This window comes from Mauremys mutica, chromosome 11, assembly GCF_020497125.1.
Source record: "Mauremys mutica isolate MM-2020 ecotype Southern chromosome 11, ASM2049712v1, whole genome shotgun sequence".
NCBI lineage: Eukaryota > Metazoa > Chordata > Testudines > Geoemydidae > Mauremys > Mauremys mutica.
The window spans coordinates 21,671,344-21,693,106 of record NC_059082.1 but is presented as its reverse complement, the minus strand read 5'-3'; the positions used below and the strand labels follow the sequence as shown (position 1 = coordinate 21,693,106).

At 42.4% G+C, this 21,763-nt stretch overlaps 1 protein-coding gene across 1 annotated transcript in view; it reads right to left on the bottom strand.

Moving 5' to 3' along the window:
- The window catches only part of DMXL2 (Dmx like 2), a 114,967-nt gene extending 98,252 nt beyond the window's left edge, over positions 1–16,715 (bottom strand). The window contains exon 1 of the mRNA XM_044980982.1: positions 16,598–16,715. Coding sequence (XP_044836917.1) covers positions 16,598–16,684 — 87 coding nt within the window. The 5' untranslated portion in view covers positions 16,685–16,715. The remainder of the gene's footprint in view (positions 1–16,597) is intronic.
- Between the last annotated feature and the right edge of the window lie 5,048 nt (positions 16,716–21,763).

The window sequence follows — 21,763 nt, the reverse complement described above, 5'->3', positions numbered from 1 at the left end:
ATCAATCCTTCCCCCCTTTACTTCTCCAGCAGGACTAGCCCCAGAACACTTATCAGCAGAATCTGCCTGATATCATGCCTGTGAATTATCAGAATGTGTCAGTGAGAGGAATGGAAGTGCCTTCACACCTGTGAATTATATAGCTTTGTATTATAAGTGTGAAATACGGATACCAGTGTATAAATTAAGTCTAATATAAAAATGGATAAAATTAATCTTATTAAAGCAGAATTTTCTATTCTGTTTTCAAGGGAAAATAATAGTATTCTTCTCCTGCATGATTTTTTAAAAGAAGCTTCCATTAATTGTTTACCATTTCCCTCTAAGATCATATTCAAAGATTTGTGCTCTGTTTCTAAAATGGCAATGTGGTCATTGCAGATAGGACTACCCGCGGTTCTTTTTAGAAATGAAAGTAGTGCATCAAGACAGCCAAAAAATGTACCCTTCATTACATAATTCTACTACTGTTGATTTTTTTAAAGCAAACACAGACACTAAAACATACAGCTGATCTCCATTCTTTTCAGAAAGTTACAGTTACGGGGGGACAGACAAAAGAATAGCTAATTGAAAAGCTTTAAATTTCCTTGGATTAAAAAAAAATGGAGTAAAACCAAATACTGCAAAATAATTACCGCAAGAATTAAATTCTGAATTGATTTCTCCTTTTAATTTTTTTAATGTATAAGGAGTCTCAGATGACTTTTGGAAAAAGGCCAACAATTGTTTTTATTCAGATTTGTTTATTATTTAATTTGTATGGGGGTAAATATAGATTATTTTCTTTTACTATTTTTAAAAGTGAGGCTTCTATTCATTACATACTCCAAGTATCTGACTTTTGGGATTTTCTGGGTTCTAATAAGTATACTTTATTAGCATAGTGTAAAACAACAAACAAAAGCTTACTTCAAGGATCTTGTATAATATATTGCATCTTGTGCAGTACAAAACGCACATACCATATGGTCTGTCCAAGAAAATTTTAACAGACAATGGCTTGCTTGTCTCTGGTAGGAAATGACTATCTTTATGTCTGCCAGTTTTTCACCTGTTATGGAGCCTTGGTCACTTTAAATGATCTGTTATACTTAACACCCACATCTGTGTCACACAATGTCAGTTCCTCACATCCACTTAAACTAAATAGCTTTTATAAACACAAACTAACCACAAGTTCCATTTCCTGAAAATAAATAAGTTTTCTATTGACTCCACTACAGTAGCTAGCCAATTAGTTTAGAATTAGCAATACCCTAGCCCTTATTAATTATTTTCTAACCATTTGTCTATATTTACCCATGTATCTTTTGAAGTTGTATCTTTACCAACAGCTTATTTTACAGCCCAGATTTAAACTGTTTTATCAAGTTAGCTTTCCTCTTGCTTCTTTCATATTAGAATTCAACGACTGATGAATTCCAAGTTAGTTCTAATGGTGTACAAAGCAGATTAAATTCTGGCCCCACTGACACCAATGGGAGCGCAAAGACTGAAGATTCTGGAGCTCATCTCATGTCTACAGAAACACAGACCAATGGCCTTAGATAACTTGATCACCAGTACTTAAGGGGACATTACAGATGTCAAGGCCTCTAACCAGGTTGGAAGAGGGTCTTCAGATGGGGAAATCTGAAACAAAAGACTTGGAAACTGTTAAAAGCACAGTCCCTAATGAACACGAACAGAGGTAATGTCTGCAAGGAAGCAGACTCAAACTCTGGCCCCAAGAAGTAAAAGTATTTGGAATGTGTTGGATCAGCCAAACTTCGAGGTATATGTTAATGTAAGACATATGCATGGAAGCCTTTTGTTGTTTAACCGTCTTCTCTGAAATTATGTTCCTGTGGTTAACAACAATTTACTTTTGTTTCGAAGAAGCTGTAACAAGTCACTGTATTTACCTCTTGGTCACAGCACCTGAAAGGAAAACTCTTGAAGATGCCAAACCCAGTTGAACCTGCTGAGGACAAATGGATGTTAAATAGAGGTACTGTACCCTGCGGATCAGGTCTGCAAGTGGGAGAATTGTGGGATTCCACCCCAGGGAGGTAAAGGTTTAAGACCTAAGACCTGGAGGAGGTGCACTCAAAGAGAGACTTAAGAGGGGTCACTGGTGTAGCTAACGCTGACCGTGACAGGAAGTTTTGCCACTAACTTCCATGAAGCCAAGACTGGACCCAGTGTCTGTAAAAGGCCCTCTGCTACCAAAAGACAAGGCCATATATTCCCGATTGTGTCTATTTCAAACAAAGAATACTCCTGCCTCCCTCCTCTTTTCCCCTCAAGTTGCCAGATAGCGCATCTGCAACTTGTTATACCAATGGATGCCCAATGGCACATTAGATATCCAAGAACATTACCTAATACATTTGAAGAGCACAGATATGATAATGAGTAGGTTTTGCTAGCTTAAACACAAAGCTAGACTCTTAATTAGCTAAGAAATTTGGACCCTTTAAAATTGTATTAATTATTCAGAATTTCATGAGTGAAGTTACAGGAAACTTAGAAACAAGGATTGCATACATTTTTGTGCATGCAACTTCTCCTCTGCTTTGTAAGTATATCTGTTGCAACTGGGTACACAAACTAGAGATGTGGTTACATACATGGCACTAAATATCTATGGTATTGGTAAATGTCCAATTTGTATCTGTAGCAATAATTAGAAATGCAAGGTAGGCATACAATTGCATACACAAAAAGCAGATTTTCAAAACTTTACAAAGTAATTGTTGCAGGTATGCCTGTCGCTTTAAGGGGAAAGTGGTGCAGCGTGTGACTAATTAGTCACCACCTCATCAGGCACAATGAGGGATAGCTGGCCTCTCTAAAGGCCAGCAGCAAAGCTTAATAAAGAGGAAAGGCTAGTAGTGAGCTTGCAAAGGCTCTGGCAGGAGCCAGAAAAGGCTGGAGAGAAGAAACCACAGGGAGTGAAAAGGCTCCTGCAGGAGTCCCTGAAGGACAGGATGGAGAAGGAATTGCAGGAGATAGTGAATGCTCCTGCAAGGGTTCCATGGAAGAAAGTTAAGAACAAAGATGAAAGACTGATTGAGAGTCCTGGATAACACAGTAGCAAGCCCAGATGGGCAAAAGGTTTTCTGTTTGTTTTGAGAGTGTATAAAGCTGTACAAAGTCCAAGGTGTGGGGAGAATGTTCTGTGTTTCATAACTCTGATGGAAAAAATAAAAGGCAAAGGCGGGAAGAGTGGGAGCTAGACCATACCTTGGTTGGGAAAGAACAGACCAGTGCCAGGAGAGGCTACTTGGGAGGTGGTGACCCCATGACAACAACCTTCCAAAAGTAAACTTACAGTGTTGTGTTCCTGAGTCAATAGCACACAACTCGTATGTGTCTATTGCGATTCTAGAAAAGCTGTAAGGAGCAGAAAGTAGACACACCGGAGCTATTCAATGAGATGATATCACAAAAAGAGGCTGGACAGGGCTAGATGAGCAGACATACCCTTACCCAACGGCAGAGTAGTACACCTCCTGTTAGGAGGCTCTTGTGTAGGAAGAATAAAAAAAGCATCTCTTCTAGTGCTTTTTCCAATACAGTCTTGATCTTTTCAAGTACGTGGTAGAAGCCTCATTGCTTGGAAGTGTTGGTACATTACTGGACAACAAAAATATTGAGAGAGGCTTGTCCATGCTCAGTTAGAATTCATTCCAATGGTCAACCTTTACATTAAATTATGTCTTTGGGGCATTTGTCCTATTTGAGTCTGTAAAACTGGCATTGAAGGGTTGCCAGGCAGTACTCCCAATGCCCTTCATCTCAAATCTACCATTTACATGTACAAAGATGTTTGTTTTTTCTAATTGCTAGCCCTGCTAATTTAACCTGGGATCTGAAAGTCAAGCTGTGTTCTGATGTATCACTAACAGCAACCCTAACCAAGTGAAGAGTATTATACAAACGTGTTCCTGTGCATCTTGAGGTAAAAATTTCTCAATTTTAACTTAATTATGCTTATTGTATCTCTAATGGCATTTATACATTTTGTTAAGATTTTCTGGCTCTTGTATTAACTCATACTCCCACCATGCTACTGGCTCTGTAATTCTAACCAAAGTAAATACCCTCCTTTTTTTAAAATGCCTTCCCTTATTATTCCCTGTGCGATCAAGCTAATACTTTTGGGCTAGATGTATTGTATTTCACCATGCTTTGACAAAGTAGGAAGAAAGGGGAAGATAAGAAAAAACAGTTTTTGAACAGAACTGTCAAGTTGAAGGCATCTTACTGAGTTACTTATCTTCTTAGTCTCACCCCTTTTCTCCCCTTCCCCTCTTTGGCAACAGTCCTACAATGACTGCATGGATGGACACCTATATCTGCAGAGGGCCCTTGGTTTGTAAATTACCCAGTTGAAGTTGGGCTTTAAAGTGCAGGACTGGGGCCTTACACTGTAAACTCTTTTGGGGCAGGTACTGTGTTTTTCTTGGTTTTCATGAGGTGCATTTTTACTTTTGAAAAAAAAAATATTTTTTTAAAAGCACAGGTAAACTTAATACCAATTGTTATTAAAATGCCAGTAGCACGCATATCTGCCTTCGTTTTTAAAGCAATCTTCCTTTCTTAGCAGGTGTACTCTGCAAAATTAAAACAAAGCTTACTCAAATAAGGGTTACATATTTTTCTTGACTGCAAGACACATTTCCACATTCTATACACCTGAACACAAGTATCTGTGACTTTTGTGCTACATTCAATATGCCGATAGTTAGAAATTCCTAAAAATATGGCCTAGTTATACTTAAAATAAATCCAATAAAAACCCATCAATCAAGATTTTTAATTCTGGCCTTTTGCTCCTTGAATTAGATTACTGCAGAAGCAGCTCACTCTACTCTGCAGAAGAGGAAATGTCCTGTAATATTTAACAGTACCCTATCCATCTTATTTAGGAGCACAGTTGACTGTCTCTCCTTTGAGTCAGTCATAGAATTATAGAATATCAGGGCTGGAAGGGACCTCAGGAGGTCATCTAGTCCAACCCCTTGCTCAAAGCAGGACCAATCCCCAGACAGATTTTTGCCCCAGATCCCTGTTGTTTGCCAATGTCCTTGCTAAGGGGCAAGACCTGAGTCTACTGAAGTGAATGATGACAGGGCTGTAATTGAGTTCAATGGCAACAGACTTGACCCAGTAGGATTTCTGACCCAAACTGTAAGAGTTAATGGATTAACAGTTTTTAAGTAATTACCTACATTCACCATGGCCTGATGAAATACATCCTAGAATACTTAAGGAGCTGACTGAGGAGATATCTGAGCCATTGGCGATTGACTTTGAAAAGTCATGGAAGATGAGAGCAATTCCAGAGGAATGGAAAAAGTGCAAATATAGTGCCATTTTATAAAAGGGAAATAAGGACAACCTGGGGAATTACAGACCAGTTAGCTTAACTTCAGTACCTGGAAAGATAATGTAGCAAATAATTAAGCAATCAATTTGCAAACATCTAGAAGATAATAAGGTGACAAGTAACAGTCAGCATGGATTTTTCAAGAACAAACCATGTAAAACCAACCTAATAGCTTTCTTTGACAGGATAACAAGCCTTACAGACAGAGAAGAAAGCAGTAAATGTTGTATATCTTGACTTTAGTAAGGCTTCTGATACTGTCTCACATGACCTTCTCATAAATAAACTAGGGAAATACAACGGAGATGGAGTTACTATAAGGTGGGTGCATAACTGGTTGGAAAACTGTTCCCAGAGAGTAATAATCAGTAGTTCACTAATCAGTCAAGCTGAATGGCCATATCGAGTAGGGTTCTGCAGAGATCTGTTCTGGGTCCGGTTCTGTTCAGTATCTTCATCAATGACTTACATCATGGCATAGAGAGTACACTTATAAAGTTTGAGGATGATACCAAGCTGGGAGAGGCTGCAAGTGCTTTAGAGGATAGGATTAAAATTCAAAATGATCTGGAGAAATGGTCTGAAGTAAATAGATAAAACGTCAATAAGGACAAATGCACTGTACTCCACTTAAGAAGGACCAATCAGTTATACACATACAATATGGGAAAGGATGGCCTAGGAAAAAGTTCTGTGGAAAGGGATTAGGGGCTCATAATTAAGGCTACAATTTTTTCACGGCGGTAGCAGAAGTCACAGAATCTGTGACTTCCAGCAACCTCCATGACTTCAGACCCAGTGGCCAGGAGCTCATAAACTCATAGACTTTAAGGTCAGATTATAAGGGACCATTATGATCATCTAGTCTGACCTCCTGCACAACGCAGGCCACAGAATCTCACCCATCCACTTCTATAACAAACCCCTAGCCTATGTCTGAGTTATTGAAGTCCCTAAATTGCGGTTTGAAGACCTCAAGCTGCAGAGAATCCTCCAGCAAGTGACCCGTGCCCCATGCTGCAGAGGAAGGCGAAAAACCTCCAGGGCATCTGCCAATCTGCCCTGGAGGAAAATTCCTTCCCGACCCCAAATATGGCGATCAATTAAACCCTGAGCATGTGGGCAAGACTCACCATCCAGCACCCAGGAAAGAATTCTCTGTAGTAACTCAGATCCCAACCCATCTAACATCCCATCACAGACCACTGGGCATACTTACCTGCTGATAATCAAAGATCAATTGCCAAATTAATTGCCAAAATTAGGCTATCCCATCATACCATCCCCTCCATAAATTTATCAAGCTTAGTCTTAAAGCCAGTTTTGTCTTTTGCCCCCACTACTCCCCTTGGAAGGCTGTTCCAGAACTTCACTCCTCTAATGGTTAGAAACCTTCGTCTAATTTCAAGTCTAAACTTCCTAGTGTCCAGTTTATATCCATTTGTTCTTGTGTCCACATTGTTACTAAGCTTAAATAATTCCTCTCCCTCCCTAATATTAATCCCTCTGATATATTTATAAAGAGCAATCATAGAGGAAGCAATAGTGGATGGGAACCTGGGAGGCAGTGACCATGAGATGGTCGAGTTCAGGATCCTGACACAAGGAAAAAAGGAGAGCAGTAGAACAGAGACCCTGGACTTCAGAAAAGCAGACTTCGACTCCCTCAGGGAACTGATGGGCAAGGTCCGCTGGGAGAATAACATGATGGGGAAAGGAGTCGAGGAAAGCTGGCTGTATTTTAAAGAAACCTTATTGAGGTTGCAGGAACAAACCATCCCGATGTGTAGGAAGAAAAGTAAATATGGCAGGCGACCAGCTTGGCTTAACAGTGAAATCCTTGCTCGTCTTAAACACAAAAAAACAGCTTACAAGAAGTGGAAGATTGGACAAATAACCAGGGAGGAGTATAAAAGTATTGCTCAGGCATGCAGGTGTGAAATTAGGAAGGCCAAATCACACTTGGAGTTGCAGCTAGCCGGAGATGTTAGGAGTAACAAGAAGGGTTTCTTTAGGTATGTTAGCAACAGGAAGAAAGTCAAGGAAAGTGTGGGCCCCTTGCTGAATGAGGAAGGGAACCTAGTGACAGAGGATGTGGAGAAAGCTAGTGTACTCAATGCTTTTTTTGCCTCTGTCTTCACAGACAAGGTCAGCTCCCAGACAGCTGCACTCTGCAGCACGGTATGGGGAGGAGGTGACCAGCTCTCTGTGGAGAAAGAAGTAGTTCGGGGCTATTTAGGAAAGCTGGACGAGCACAAGTCCATGGGGCCGGATGCGCTGCATCCGAGGGTGCTAAAGGAGTTGGCCGATGAGATTGCAGAGCCATTGGCCATTATCTTTGAAAAATCATGGCGATCGGGGGAGGTCCCAGATGACTGGAAAAAGGCTAATGTAGTGCCCATCTTTAAAAAAGGGAAGAAGGAAGATCCAGGGAACTACAGGCCAGTCAGTCTCACCTCAGTCCCTGGAAAAATCATGGAACAGGTCCTCAAGGAATCAATCCTGAACCACTTAAAGGAGGGGAAAGTGATCAGGAACAGTCAGCATGGATTCACCAAGGGCAAGTCATGCCTGACTAACCTAATTGCCTTCTATGATGAGATAACCGGCTCTGTGGATGAGGGGAAAGCAGTGGATGTGCTATTTCTGGACTTTAGCAAAGCTTTTGATACAGTCTCCCACAGTATTCTTGCCAGCAAGTTAAAGAAGTCTGGGCTGGATGAATGGACGGTAAGGTGGATAGAAAACTGGCTAGATGGTCGGACTCAACGGGTAGTGATCAATGGTTCCATGTCTAGTTGGCAGCCGGTATCAAGTGGAGTGCCCCAAGGGTCGATGCTGGGGCCGGTTTTATTCAATATCTTCATTAACGATCTGGAGGATGGTGTGGACTGCACCCTTAGCAAGTTTGCAGATGACACTAAACTGGGAGGAGTGGTTGATACGCTGGAGGGTAGGGATAGGATACAGAGGGACCTAGACAAATTAGAGGATTGGGCCAAAAGAAATATGATGAGGTTCAACAAGGACAAGTGCAGAGTCCTGCACTTAGGACGGAAGAATCCCATGCACTGCTACAGACTAGGGACCGAATGGCTGGGCAGCAGTTCTGCAGAAAAGGACCTAGGGGTTACGGTGGACGAAAAGCTGAATATGAGTCAACAGTGTGCCCTTGTTGCCAAGAAGGCTAATGGCATTTTGGGTTGTATAAGTAGGGGCATTTCCAGCAGATCGAGGGATGTGATCATTCCCCTCTACTCAGCACTGGTGAGGCCTCATCTGGAGTACTGTGTCCAGTTTTGGGCCCCACACTACAAGAAGGATGTGGACAAATTGGAGAGAGTCCAGCGGAGGGCAACAAAAATGATTAGGGGGCTGGAGCACATGACTTATGAGTAGAGGCTGAGGGAACTGGGATTGTTTAGTCTGCAGAAGAGAAGAATGAGGGGGGATTTGATAGCTGCTTTCAACTACCTGAAAGGAGGATGGATCTAGACTGTTCTCAGTGGTAGAAGATGACAGAACAAGGAGTAATGGTCTCAAGTTGCAGAGGGGGAGGTTTAGGTTGGACATTAGGAAAAACTTTTTCACTAGTAGGGTGGTGAAGAATTGGAATGGGTTACCTAGGGAGGTAGTGGAATCTCCTTCCTTAGAGGTCTTTAAGGTCAGGCTTGACAAAGCCCTGGCTAGGATGATTTAGTTGGGTTTGGTCCTGCTTTGAGCAGGGGGTTGGACTAGATGACCTCCTGAGGTCCCTTCCAATCATGAGATTCTATGATATCCCCCCTCAACCTTCTTTTGGTTAGGCTAAACAAGCCAAGCTCTTTCAGTCTCCTTTCATAAGACAGGTTTTCCATTCCTCGGATCATCCTAGTAGCCCGTCTCTGAACCTGTTCCCACAGAGCTCAGAGCGAGCCCCCACAGCTGCCCAGCCACTGCAACCAGTTTGGGGACCCCGAAGCCAAGCTCTCCATTTTCTCATAGATACTTGTAGTAAAAGTCATGGACAGGGTAATAGGCTTCCAGGAATTTTTCTTTATTGCCCATGACCTGTCTGTGACTTTTACTAAAAATATCCCTGACAAAATCTTAGCCTTAGTCATAGTGGATCACACGTTAAATATGAGTCAACAGTGTAACACTCTTCAAAAAAAGCGAACATCATTCTGGGATGTATTAGCAGGAGTGCTGTAAACAAGAAACGAGAAGTAATTCTTCCACTCTACTCCATGCTGATTAGGTCTCAACTGGAGTATTGTGTCCAGTTCTGGGCACCACATTTCAGGAAAGATGTGGACAAATTGGAGCAAGTCCAGAGAAGAGCAACAAAAATGATCAAGGTCTAGAAAGCATGACCTAATGAGGGAAGATTGAAAAAAATGGGTTTGTTTAGTTTAGAGAAGACCGGGGGAGAGGGAGGGATGGGGGGGGTGGACATAAGTTTTTAAGTACATAAAAGGTTGTTACAAGGAGGAGGGAGGTAAATTGTTCCCTTTAACCTATGAGGATAGGACAAGGAGCAACAGGCATAATTTGCTGAAAGGACAGTTTAGGTTGGACATTAAGAAAAACTTCCTAATGGTTAGGATAGTTAAGCACTGTAATAAATTGCCTAGGGAGGTTGTGGAATCTCCATGATTGTCTAACCTGCTCTTAAAAATCTCCAAACACCAGTCGGATAATACCTGGTCTAGATAATACTTAGTCTTGCCATGAGTGCAGGGGACTGGACTAGATGACTTCTGGAGGTCCCTTCCAGTCCTACGATTCTATTTTAATAATTTTTATTCACCTTGGCTGCTTTGGTGGGCAGAGGGGCCACATTAATATACAACCATCAGCCTCTGACAAATCATCGAGTTAGACAGCAGCCAGAAGATTTAATCTACTTGCCAACAGTGCCTGAAGCTTGTGCAAAGTTGAGGGTACAAACTTATGGGACACTTTCCCAGTATTTTGAGGCCTGGGTTACACTTAAAAGCTTTGCTGACGTAGCTATGTTGATTAGAGTCATGTTTTTTTTTCTCCACATTCCTAATCCAACAACCTATGTCAGTAAAAGCCCTGGTGAAGATGCAGTTATACTGGCAAAAAAATCCATGTTTGGGAAACTGATATAAGCTATACAAGTAAAAGGACTCTTTTGCTGGTATAAGCTGCATCTCCACTTGGAGGGTTTGCTGGTATAGCTACAAAGGATTAGAGGGTAAACAGGACTCATACGTATAGAAAAGTTTGAGGAATAAGAGACAGATTTCAGAATTCACAACCTAATGAGATGAATAGAAGAGTTTACACAAATATGAGAGCCCCCTTTTTCATGGGAAGCGTGGATGGGGGAAGCCTCTTGCAGCAAGACCACCGCAGTTCTACTGTGCATGGGGTGAAGCAGGATTTCAGCAGGCTATGCAAGGAAGCCACTACCCCAGCACCTGTTGAGCTCAGCTGCACTGGGACTCTCTGAACAGCACTATACAACAGGTATTTGGGGAGAGGGACAGGGGTTCCACTAGCCAACTCCCCTCCTTTACTCACAAGCAGAGTAAAGGCTACTCCTATCTTCATGAGTGGAGTAGGAGTACCAAGCATGAAACAGTTGGTGTTGGACAAGGGGCTGGAGGGGAGACATTATTTCCCACAACCCAGGACTAATTCTCAGTTCACAACTTGGCACTGTGTTATCTGTATGCTATGGTGGGGGGACAAGTTGTGGGCCACCAGGCTGTTCCCACCTCTCTTCTGTTTCAGACTGTCTGCAGACATATTTTAAATACAGCTTGTTCAGAAATTTTCAGCCAAATAATTCTATCAAAAATATAGCTCAACTGAAATCAGTGTTATGAAAATAGTTTGATTTTGATTAAAAAAAGAGTGTTTCATTCTCTGAACGCAACAAAATGGCCAAACGCTGCTTAGACTTTTAAAAAAAATTGCCTTTGGGTAGAGGCCAGCTTGTAGTCAAAAGTATAAAATTGTCTATGGGGCTTTCGTTTAGCTTGTGTGTACATATTATGGTATTGTCTTACCAAACGTTACATAAGGCTCGATTGGCACATTACAATGAGTAAGGGGCAGCATAGAATCGAGGTGCTTCAGCAGCAGAGCAATGACTGAATTATGACTTGGGCCCTGTCTAAACAACAAAAAAAGGTGCTGCTTTAAACAGTATTAGCTAAATCATTTGAGCAAATGTAGTTTGAAACATCTTATGCAGACAGTTTAACACCTTCTAAAATCACGTTAGTTACCCACGTTATACCCTTGGGGGAACCTAGGCTGCAATAGACAAGTAACATGAGTGAAGTCACCTCTGCTTTTTCCAACTGGGCTGTCTCTTCTGAGAGGTCCACCACAAAAATCTATCCCCCTGATTCTATCCTCACCTATGCAGAAGATACACTTTCCACCCCTAGGGGAATTCGGCACAAAAAATTAAAAATTCTGCGCACAATATTTTAAAATTCTGCATATTTTATTTCTCAAAATATTATTATGCTAATTTCAATTATTTTGTTATTTTCAAAATACCTGTTAGCAAATATGTCTGTAACAACACAGACAACAAAAAAGATCCAGGAAATGTTTTTTGACAAATAGATTCCTTACTAGGTATATTAATACAGACCTTGATGTATCTTTGTTGACAGTTATCTTCTGTTTCGGTGATATTAAACATTTCATTTAAACAAAGTCATTATACAAAAGTATGTTATACAAAAGTATTGTAATGACCTGGCTTAAGACGGCACTAGCATCCTTAAGGACTGTTTTGTGTCTGTCTGCCAGGTCTTGTCCAAGTTCAATCTTCTATGTGTATTGTAAGGTTTTTGAGTCACGCCACTGTTGCAGAAGGGGGTTTGGTGAGTTAGCGGTAGTTTAGTTGGAGGCTAGAGGTTGGTTAGCATGGGGAAGGGAAGCCCAGGGTAGAGTGTATGTATGTGTTTGTGTGGGTTGTGTTGTGTACATGGTTCACCAGCCAACACTCCTTCTCTGGAAGTCGTATGAATGCGCCCATGTAAGGTGGGGGTGCTGGGGAAGGGCTGCAGCAATAGGTGAAAGCGGAGGGGGGCGGGTTCAGGCTGAAAGGGAATATAAGAGGGCAGTGCCACTAGGGTCAGACACGCACAGAGTGGAATTCAGGGTGAAGAGTGCTCATGTATATGCAGACATTACGTGTATACCTAACTAATACGTTTGAAACATACAAAACCAGAAAAAGGAGGCATTTTGGTGGAAATCACAAATTGTGTGGAAAAAATAAAATTCTGCGGGGAACATTAATTCTGCACAAATACTGCATTGCACAGCGGCACAGAATTCCAGCAGCAGTAACTGTCCAACCTCTCCTGTTACCCTCTGTAAGATGTGGGGAATGATACTTCCTACCTCCTGATGAAGGAGCTGTGAGGTACATAAAATTATTAGAACCAGTCAGCAGAGGAGCTAAAATGGGAACTCATGGGCCATGTCTACGCTACAAAATTATGTTGACCTAATTTACATCGTCATACAGTCACCGCAGTTATTTAATCAGTTGTGGGTGTGCACACTTGGCTCCTTGCGTCAGCGGTGCACACGCTCACCAGGAACGCTTGTCAATTGTATTGTCAGTGGGGGGCGTTGTGGGACAGCTCTTGAAAGCCAGTAACAGTCAATATAAACAATGTGGTGTCCAAGATCAGCACAGTGCCAGTAAATTACATTCTGAGACTCTACCCCACCCAAGGAGGTGGCGTTATTAAAGTGGCGTAGAGAGGTACTTATGTCAGCAGGAGCCAAATTTTAAGTGAAGACACTTTCATAGATAGCTCAACATAAGCTGCCATGTGTTGACCTAACCGTGTAATGTAGATCAGGCCATGGTCTACAACTGTCTCTCAGATCACGTCTATACTATGGGCACTAAACAGCAGAGCTATGGTACAGTTGCTGTGCCACTGTAATCTCATAGTGTAGATGCAGACTACCGTGACACAAGGGTTTTTCTCGCTGCTATAGGAACTCCACCTCTGAGCAATTGTAGGTAGGTCAACAGAAGCATTCTTCCATCAATCTAACTGCATCAACCAACAGTTAGGTTTGCATAGCGATGGTGCTCTGGGGCACAATAGCTATGTCAACTTGAGTTTTAAGTGTAGAGTAGGCTTCAGCCCAGTACTCAGTCTTTCCCTGAGATAACGGTCAAGTTGCTATCTGGAGCTAAGCGAGTCTAAGGAGAATGTATGGTATAGATGATTGCTGGGGGAAGGGATTATGCTCTATTCAGATTAGAACATTTGGATATTTTAGTAGCCGTCCTCTAACAAGCTCTGAGTATGAGCAAATGGCATTTTCCCAGTATATAATTAATCCAAATATGGCTACAGGACTCTACCAATGGGAAATTTCAAATTTCTGCAGCACATCCTGGCAGCACTAGAGCTCTTCAAAGAAACAGCTGTAAAAACAATACCACCACTAAAACTACCTATTTTCCGTAACCTCATTCTGAAAAAGAGCTGCACAATTTTTGCTAAAACTTAAAAAAAAAAAAAAAAAAAATCAGATGAAGGCAGAAAACAACAATGGAATATTTCAGCCCAAACTATTATAGTTTCACAACGCTTTCGGCAACTGAAGACAGGAGCTGGCTTAACTATAAGCATCACTATCAGCTAGGCCTATAATTAGGGCCTTACCAAATTCAGGATCCATTTTGGTAAATTTCACAGCAGCGGGGGGGGAGGGGTGTTAAAATTAATCAATTTCATATTTTCAGATATTTACATCTGAAATTTCATGGTGGTGTAACCCAAAAGGCAATCGGTGGGAGGGTCGCAAGGCTATTATTGGGAGGTTGTGGGATGCCACCCTTACTTCTGCCCTGCTGCTGGCAGGGATGCTGCCTTTAGATATGGACAGCCAGAGAGGAAGGCTGCTGGTCGGGCGCCCAGCTCTAAAGCCAGCACCACTGCCCACAGCAACGCAGAAGTGAAGGTCACAGGGTCTGGGGGCGGAGTGGTGGAGTCGTTTACATATATCTGGTTTTCCTGGCAGTCTCCTATCCTAGTGGGGAACTGACAGCTGGAGCTGCAGCATCTCCGTGCGGGGAGGTGACAGCTGGAGCCGCCGAGCTTCTGGCAGCCAGGGGAGATGCCAGAGATGGGTCTGGCCTGCTACAGGAGGGGCCCCTGCACGAGAAAAGAAAGTATCGTCCCTCCCCATCCCCAGCCGGGAGTAGCAGCTGGAACCCCGTGCAGGGTAGGAGCACCTTGCTGCGTGCCAGATTTCACAGGGGAGATCAGATTTCACGGTCCGTGTTGCGTTTTTCACAGCTGTGACTTTGGTAGGGCCCTACCTATAATAATACAGTACTATAGGTGTGCATGGTGCTTAACAAAAGAAATCAACATTGTAAATCTCCTGTGGCAGACATGTTAATCTACGTTAGGCATTAAGGCCCTGATCCTGGAATGAGTTCTGCACAGGAAGACCTTTGCGCTTGCACAAAGCTTATTGCAGGCTCAGGGCTTAAAACAACAAGAAATAATAAGCCAAGAGTGAAAAAAGACAGAATGGGAAGCAGACAGTTACAACAGAGCAAGATCATGAGATATGTTTTCTCTTACATATATCACTTGCTAGTTCCTTTTTAATTTAATTTAACATAATAAAGTTGCAGACAATAGCCAGAGGAGAGGCTGGGGTGCTTTATATATAATTCTACAATTAAAGTGAACCACGTAATGATTTTGCATTTTTCTAAAACATGACTTTGGTATTCTTGTATTGCAAAAGGATATCATTCGTTGTGAGTGTCGTAAAACTAATAGGTATTAAAAAAATAAATTTTATATTACAAAGGCAGCATATTATGAACTGACTTTCCAGGCCATTATAATGGAAAGAATACTACAATATATTATTTTATGACTGTCAAAAGTAACAGCAGCCATACAATGCCCTTAGATCTCAGTAGCCCTGCATAGCAGCACAACAGGGAAAATGCTCAGTCTTCATTCCCTTTATATCTTGTAGGTTTTTAACCATCTGTTATTAAAAAGAGAGTTAGAAGACTGAGCAGGGTTTGAAATGATCTACTAGTCTTCCCACAGTTCTTTTATAATGAAAATGATGCTTTATATCACTTAACCAAGAACTAGTTCAGGCCTGGAATGATGGCTGGTAAAGGTTATCACAAAACCTAGTCAGACACAATTCCTCTTCAAATAGTAAAATATGGATTAAATTAAACACTGCAGAAGCTGATCCCTCATTGAAATCAGTCACATCATAAACCAAATCAGTGACAATTATGTTTACATTAAAATGGGGGAAAGAGAGGCCAATGGATGGTAAATAAATCAACTCCAACTATAAATTACTAGGCTCTACCAAACTGTTTTGAATGTCTTATCCATTTTCACTTATATTACGGGAAGCTTTTGTAAAGGAATTAATATTTAATTTCTCCTTGCCTCATAGTAACAGAAGACCAACTGTTCACCAACAGCGGATGGGGTATTTAAGAAGATTGTTCCAACTGAATTTTTCTTTTCATTGCAAATAGCCATACTATTAGCTATTTTATTCCTTGAACACAAAAAAAACCAGGGATATGTAGCTGACTGGTCTCCCTCCCTCTTTTATCTTCACAATGTCAGGTAGGCCCTCAACACCAGCTAGAGGTGACAAGTGCATCCTCAAATCCCAGCCCCCATCTGCTGCTGTGTTCTGGGAGTGCAAAACAGCAGATCACCCCCCTTCCCCCAGTGGGAGCTAGGGGAATCGCTGCAAGGGAAACAGACACCAAAGGACTGAATGGGTGGGTTATTTCCCCCCTCTCCCCAGTCATTTTCTGTACTGGAGCATCTCAGTATGAAATTCCCAGCCCACCATGAGATCATAACTACCCACCACCATGCACCTAGTCATCACCCCACCACCACCACCTGCCTGACCCCACGCCACTGCCCCAGCTATAATTACCCCCACACTAGTACCCCCAGCTAATTACCCCATCCCACTGCCCCTGCGATAATTACTCCCACCCTTAATTATCCCCAGCTAATTACTCCTCCCTTCATTACTCCCACCCCACTACCCCCAGCTAATTACCCCACCTCTCATTACCCCATCCCACTGCCCCAGCTATAATTACCCAGCATCCTTAATTACCCCCAAGCCAAGCCCCGCCCAGCGATCCTGCCACCTCACCCGGCCCCGCACCGCCCTCACCGTGAAGGGGATGTCCCCGACGCTGCCCACCGAGTAGCAGTTGTCCCCGGGGTTGACGGCGCCGGTGAGCACCTGGTGCAGATGCATGGCGGCCCCGCAGACCTACAGGCTGCGGCGGGGCCAGCCGGCCTGGCTCCCCGCTCTCCGGGGCCGGCAGTGCGGCGCGGCGGCTGCCAGCACCGAGCAGGACCCGGATGGCTCCGCGTTCCCTCCCGCCCGCCGGCCGCACCGAACGGGAAGTCACCGGCCCGCGCGAGCCCAGCTCGCGCCCGAGAGAGTAGCCGAGGGTGAGAGATGGGGCGCGCGAACCAGGTGAGCTGGCGCGCGCGCAGTGCACTCGCCTGTGGCGCGCAGGGCCGCGGCGCGCGTGCGCGCTGGGTGGGGACTGGGGAGGGGGCAGCGGCAGCGTGCGTGGGAGCGCACCCCAGGTGTGTGTACGCGCGGCACTGCGTGCGGCGTGTGCACTGGGCCGCCTGCTGGCCGTGTGCCAGGGATCTCCCCTCCTCAGCAGGGCGCGGACTGGGGCACGCACGCACGTACCAGCCCCCGGGGGATGGAGCTGAGGCTCTGCTGGTCCCCGGGGCAGATAGTGACCGCATAAAAAGAGCGGCTCTCACCAGATACCGAGCCAGGGGCCGTAAACTAGGGCTGCAACGCGGCGTGGCAGAGTTAGGGAGCAACATCTGTGCAACCACTGGCTGAGAGGAGAAATTGAATGAGCTACAGCCTGAGCTCCCCACCCCCACCCCAGTGTTCAAAACAGTAGGAAGTGGTGGTAGAATTTTTTTTTTTTGCAAATTATCAGAAGTGCTGAGTCCATTAAAAGGGAAAACTGCATGAGTCTGGAAGAAAAGTGAGACAATCCGCTGCAGAATTATTAAAAAAGGGCGATTTAACAAAGGGGCATGAGCTACAACCTCAAACGCACTGTGATGCCCTGTCCTGGGCAGAGCTTTGATTTGAGGTGCTTGTGGTCTCTTGTTTATTTGCACTACTGTAAGTCATATACAGCTTGTGATGCCACTAAAATATATTGTGCATAGTGCCTTGGGGAATTTGCTTCCACCAGCTTCTCCCACAAGTGTATGCAGTCCTCTGGAAACTGAGCACCTGGGATGTGAGCTCTTGCACTGTCCCTTGGAATTTGTGCATTGGTACTTGCTTGTGCTGAACCCTTGGGATGGGAATACCTACAGAGTGCATGGAAAAACTGAGCATCAGCTTCAGATTTCCAATACTTATGTGCAGCATGCATTTAATCCTTGAGTGGTTTAATTGTAACTAGCTATTATTGACCTCAAGAATGGGGCCAGTGATAGTAGGAAAGGTTGTCATTGCTTTCTGTGTCAGTGACAAACATATAAAATGGTGTAGCTATAGCAGGGGATAGAGGGCTCCATGATTCACTTTTAAGTACTCAAACTGTATAGCTCTATTAACTGGAACGAGAGAGGAAAGTGGTGTTTTGGGGTGGCATTTTTTCGAGTATCAGAGGGGAATCAGCTTATATTAAACAAGGAAGAATTTTTTTGCATTAATTTTAGCAAGGTATAGGAGACAAAAAATCCACTGGTACCTTAGGCTCTTGTAGGTCTGTTTCTATTCAGTGTATTTGTAATGACTCAGAGGATGGGCTTGTTTACAAAAGACTTTGCAGAGTAAAGTAGTCAATGTTGAAACACCCTGAAGAACGTGAAAAATGCTGCGTCTTAGAAGAAGAAAAGTAACCACTGAAGATCTATTAACTGTTTAGGGGAATAACCATTGCATAATCCTCCGAGATTTAAGAAAACACTGTAAGGTTGTCTTTACACTGAACAAAAACAGATCTGCACTACACAGCTAGTACAACTCCACTGTTGATAGCAACAGTGGGACCTGTAGTGTAGTCACAACTCAGGCATTTTTGCCACCATGTTATTGTCCAATCCTGAGGTGCTTATAAAATGTCTATTTAAGTAAATGTGTGTTTTTCCTGAGCAAGGACTTCAGGATTGCACCCTTGCACTTTGTTGCGTCTTCTAAAGAGATTTTATTTGCCCTAATTGAACATATAACCTTAATCATGTTTATACAGATAAATCAAGCTCATGTTTCCAGTGACTTACCAGCCAAGCAAATTCAGATTGAAAAACATTGTCATTAATCACTCTTGGCACTTCAAGTGCTCAGAACCCAAGTCTACTGCTAGTGAAGTCAAGGGACGTTTTGTCAGATTTCAAAGGAAACTGGATCATGCCCTTATCTATGCTGGATAAATTTGGTGTGATAGCATGCTAGGAGAGCCAAAGAGTAGTTATCCAAATGTAAAATTGCTACCACTGGTGCACAGATGATTCTATCACTGTTGTATTGCATTTCCTCTGATCAAGGCTCTTTTCCCACTGTATAGATGCCATTATAATTGATGTACTTTATTTTATTTTAGGTAAGTGCTAAAATAAATGAGATATTTGGGGCCAGATTCTCAGGTAGTGTTACCTGGTGTTTCTACATGGAAGTCAATGGAACTGTCATCTGACACCAGCTGAGGATCTGACCCTTGAATGGATAATTACCACATTTAGCCATGACATTAAGTGGAATTGTATTTAAACAGTGTAACCTAAAGAACACTAGAAATTCAGTAAAACCAGAAGTTGCGGCTTTTGATGGAAAACATCCTTCAATTTAAGAGGGCACCTCCAGAGTTAGTCATACCATCCTATACAATTGGATGCAATTAGTGAGAATTTTGGTTTGGAGCCCAGTCTTCTATTATTTATTTTATTAATTATACTAAGACTGCCAGTAATTCTTGCTTGCAAGCCAAATGTGAAATAGACATCAGGATAGTAGGCTAGATGGACCTTTGGTCTCACCCACTATGGCCTTTTTATGTAACTTTTGCTTCATCTTCTCTCAATGTTTTATTGACCAACTTGGTGAGAAATACTCTTCAGAATGTTTGATCTTTTGGAAGTTTTCACATACCCTTTTTTAGATGACATCTTGTTGAAAGGCACTTTGTGGGTTTTTTTGTTTTTTGTTTTTTTGTTTTTTTAATTCTGGTTCCTGACCCTCCCTCACCTTTCTAAAGAAGCTTCTGTTATCTCAAACATCAAGGTAAAATAAGCCTTACTCCAGAATCTCTTTGAATCTTTGCGTTCCTGGGAGCTTTACTCTGTAATTTCTGCTGTATACAAGATTTTGATAGATGATTCAAAACTACCCTCCACCAAGTTGCATAATGATAAGGCTGAAATAATCCACAAAATATGTCCTGCCAGATTGAAAAGATAACTAGTGCTTTCTCTAAAACAATCCAAAGAGACAAAAGCACTAGGCTTTCAGTTAGTTTAAGGCATTTCTTTTCTGGAATCTTGATTTGAGGCTGTTTGTTCAGATCAGTCCTTTTTAGACTTGGTAAACTAGATGAGGTCAATCACAGATGGGAGTATAGTGCTATTTTCAGCTAGGTTACCTTGCAGTAAAACAAAAGTGCATGTAGCTGTGGAAGGTGATCAGTTTCTTCTGTGAACAAGAAATCTTTTGCAAGTATCTAGGGACTGAAACATTCAGATCCTGACTGAAAAACAGTCTCTTTTGGCTAGTATTCTGCCACTAGCCTAAACTCTGAGCAGTGTCCTTTGCCACTCCACTGCTGGCAATTTATATCTAGTAACTCAAGTGATTGTTTTGCACTTCTAAGTTACAATAAAACATCTAAATAATGCATACTTGCATCTTTGCAAAGATCTTTATTCTTCACAACTTGATCAATTTCTCTCCCACTCTCTAATCAGCTCTAGTATAGTCTACTCATTGTGTAACAGATTCTCTGCCTTGTGCCATTCCCATGAGTGGTACAAAGTGAGTGGAAACTGCCAGTAAGATCCCTGCAGGGGCGTGTCATCCTTTGGCACAGTATCAACTCTCCACTTCCCACCTTGCAGCTCCTGGAGTTGGAGGAAAGGGACTGGACTATGATGCACTCTGGCAGTGCCCAGCTGACAAATGTCCCTAAGGTTCCAGTTAGTTCAAGTTAGAGCAGCCCCCGAGTTTATCGTCTTAATGTTCCTGGGAATAATGGGTATTGCTGTCCACTCCTAAACAAAAATCTCTGAGACTTCCATAATCTAATTATGGCTCCCAAACATCTTCTTTCTTTATTAAGAAAGAATACACAAGCCCAAGTATCTCTCTCTGTGTTATAAATAGTTTTTTAACCCGAATATCCTAAGAATATCTATGCTTAATACTTTTGGAAATCTGGAAGGGGTTGATTCTGGTCAATCTCTGTAAGTGGCCTTCTGTTGTGCCTGTTTGTGTTTTGCAGGATTTATCTTTAATCTTGTAGAATCCTGGCCTAATTATCAGTTGGAAGAAAAAAGAACCATAGCCGAGAGTTAAAATCCTATTTGGGAAGAAACCAAAGTATACTTCGGAGTCTTCAGCACTGCATTGAGTTTTACCATTCTTCAAAGGCTTATGTAAGGGTTAGGGAGACTTATAGTACTGTACTCTGAACTATACTAGAAATATAGTGAATGTGTCTCTCTGGAATGTTTAGCTTCTTTAGGAGGTCCATCTAGATTAACTGCTCTGTATCTTCAACTGTAAATAAAATGTTCTCTTCTCCTCACCCCATCTCACCCTTCTAGCACAGTTTAAATGCTTTTACATTCCTGTCCTTCACTGAACAGTCAAGTTCCAGTCTTGCAGTCTGGATTAAGACTATTTTCACTGAAATAAATAAGATTTCTTGCATGAGTAAATATTAATCACCCGAGTAAAGGTAGCAGCAAAATTTGGCCTAACTCTGCTGTTATTGAAGTCAAGCTCATATTTAAAGGAAAACCATTTGTCAGTTGATTTTGATAGGAACAGAGGGCTATGTTGAGTGCTTTTGAAAATCCTTCCCTTAGTGAATGAATGACCAATTATTATTCTGCTACTTTCCAATAGTAGTTTCCAAGAGTGTATATTGTTACAATTCCCAATCAAACTCCTCTTTTTTTGAGTTACTTGTCCAGTGTTGCTTATCTTTTATCAGGATGTCAGAGGATAACATCTATTTCTTCCCTAGAAGTGAGAGAAGACTATCGGCACTTTTGCTGCTATTGATTATTAGTGACCTTTCCTCTGGAACTCCACTTAATCCCCAAAACATTTATTTTTAAAAAT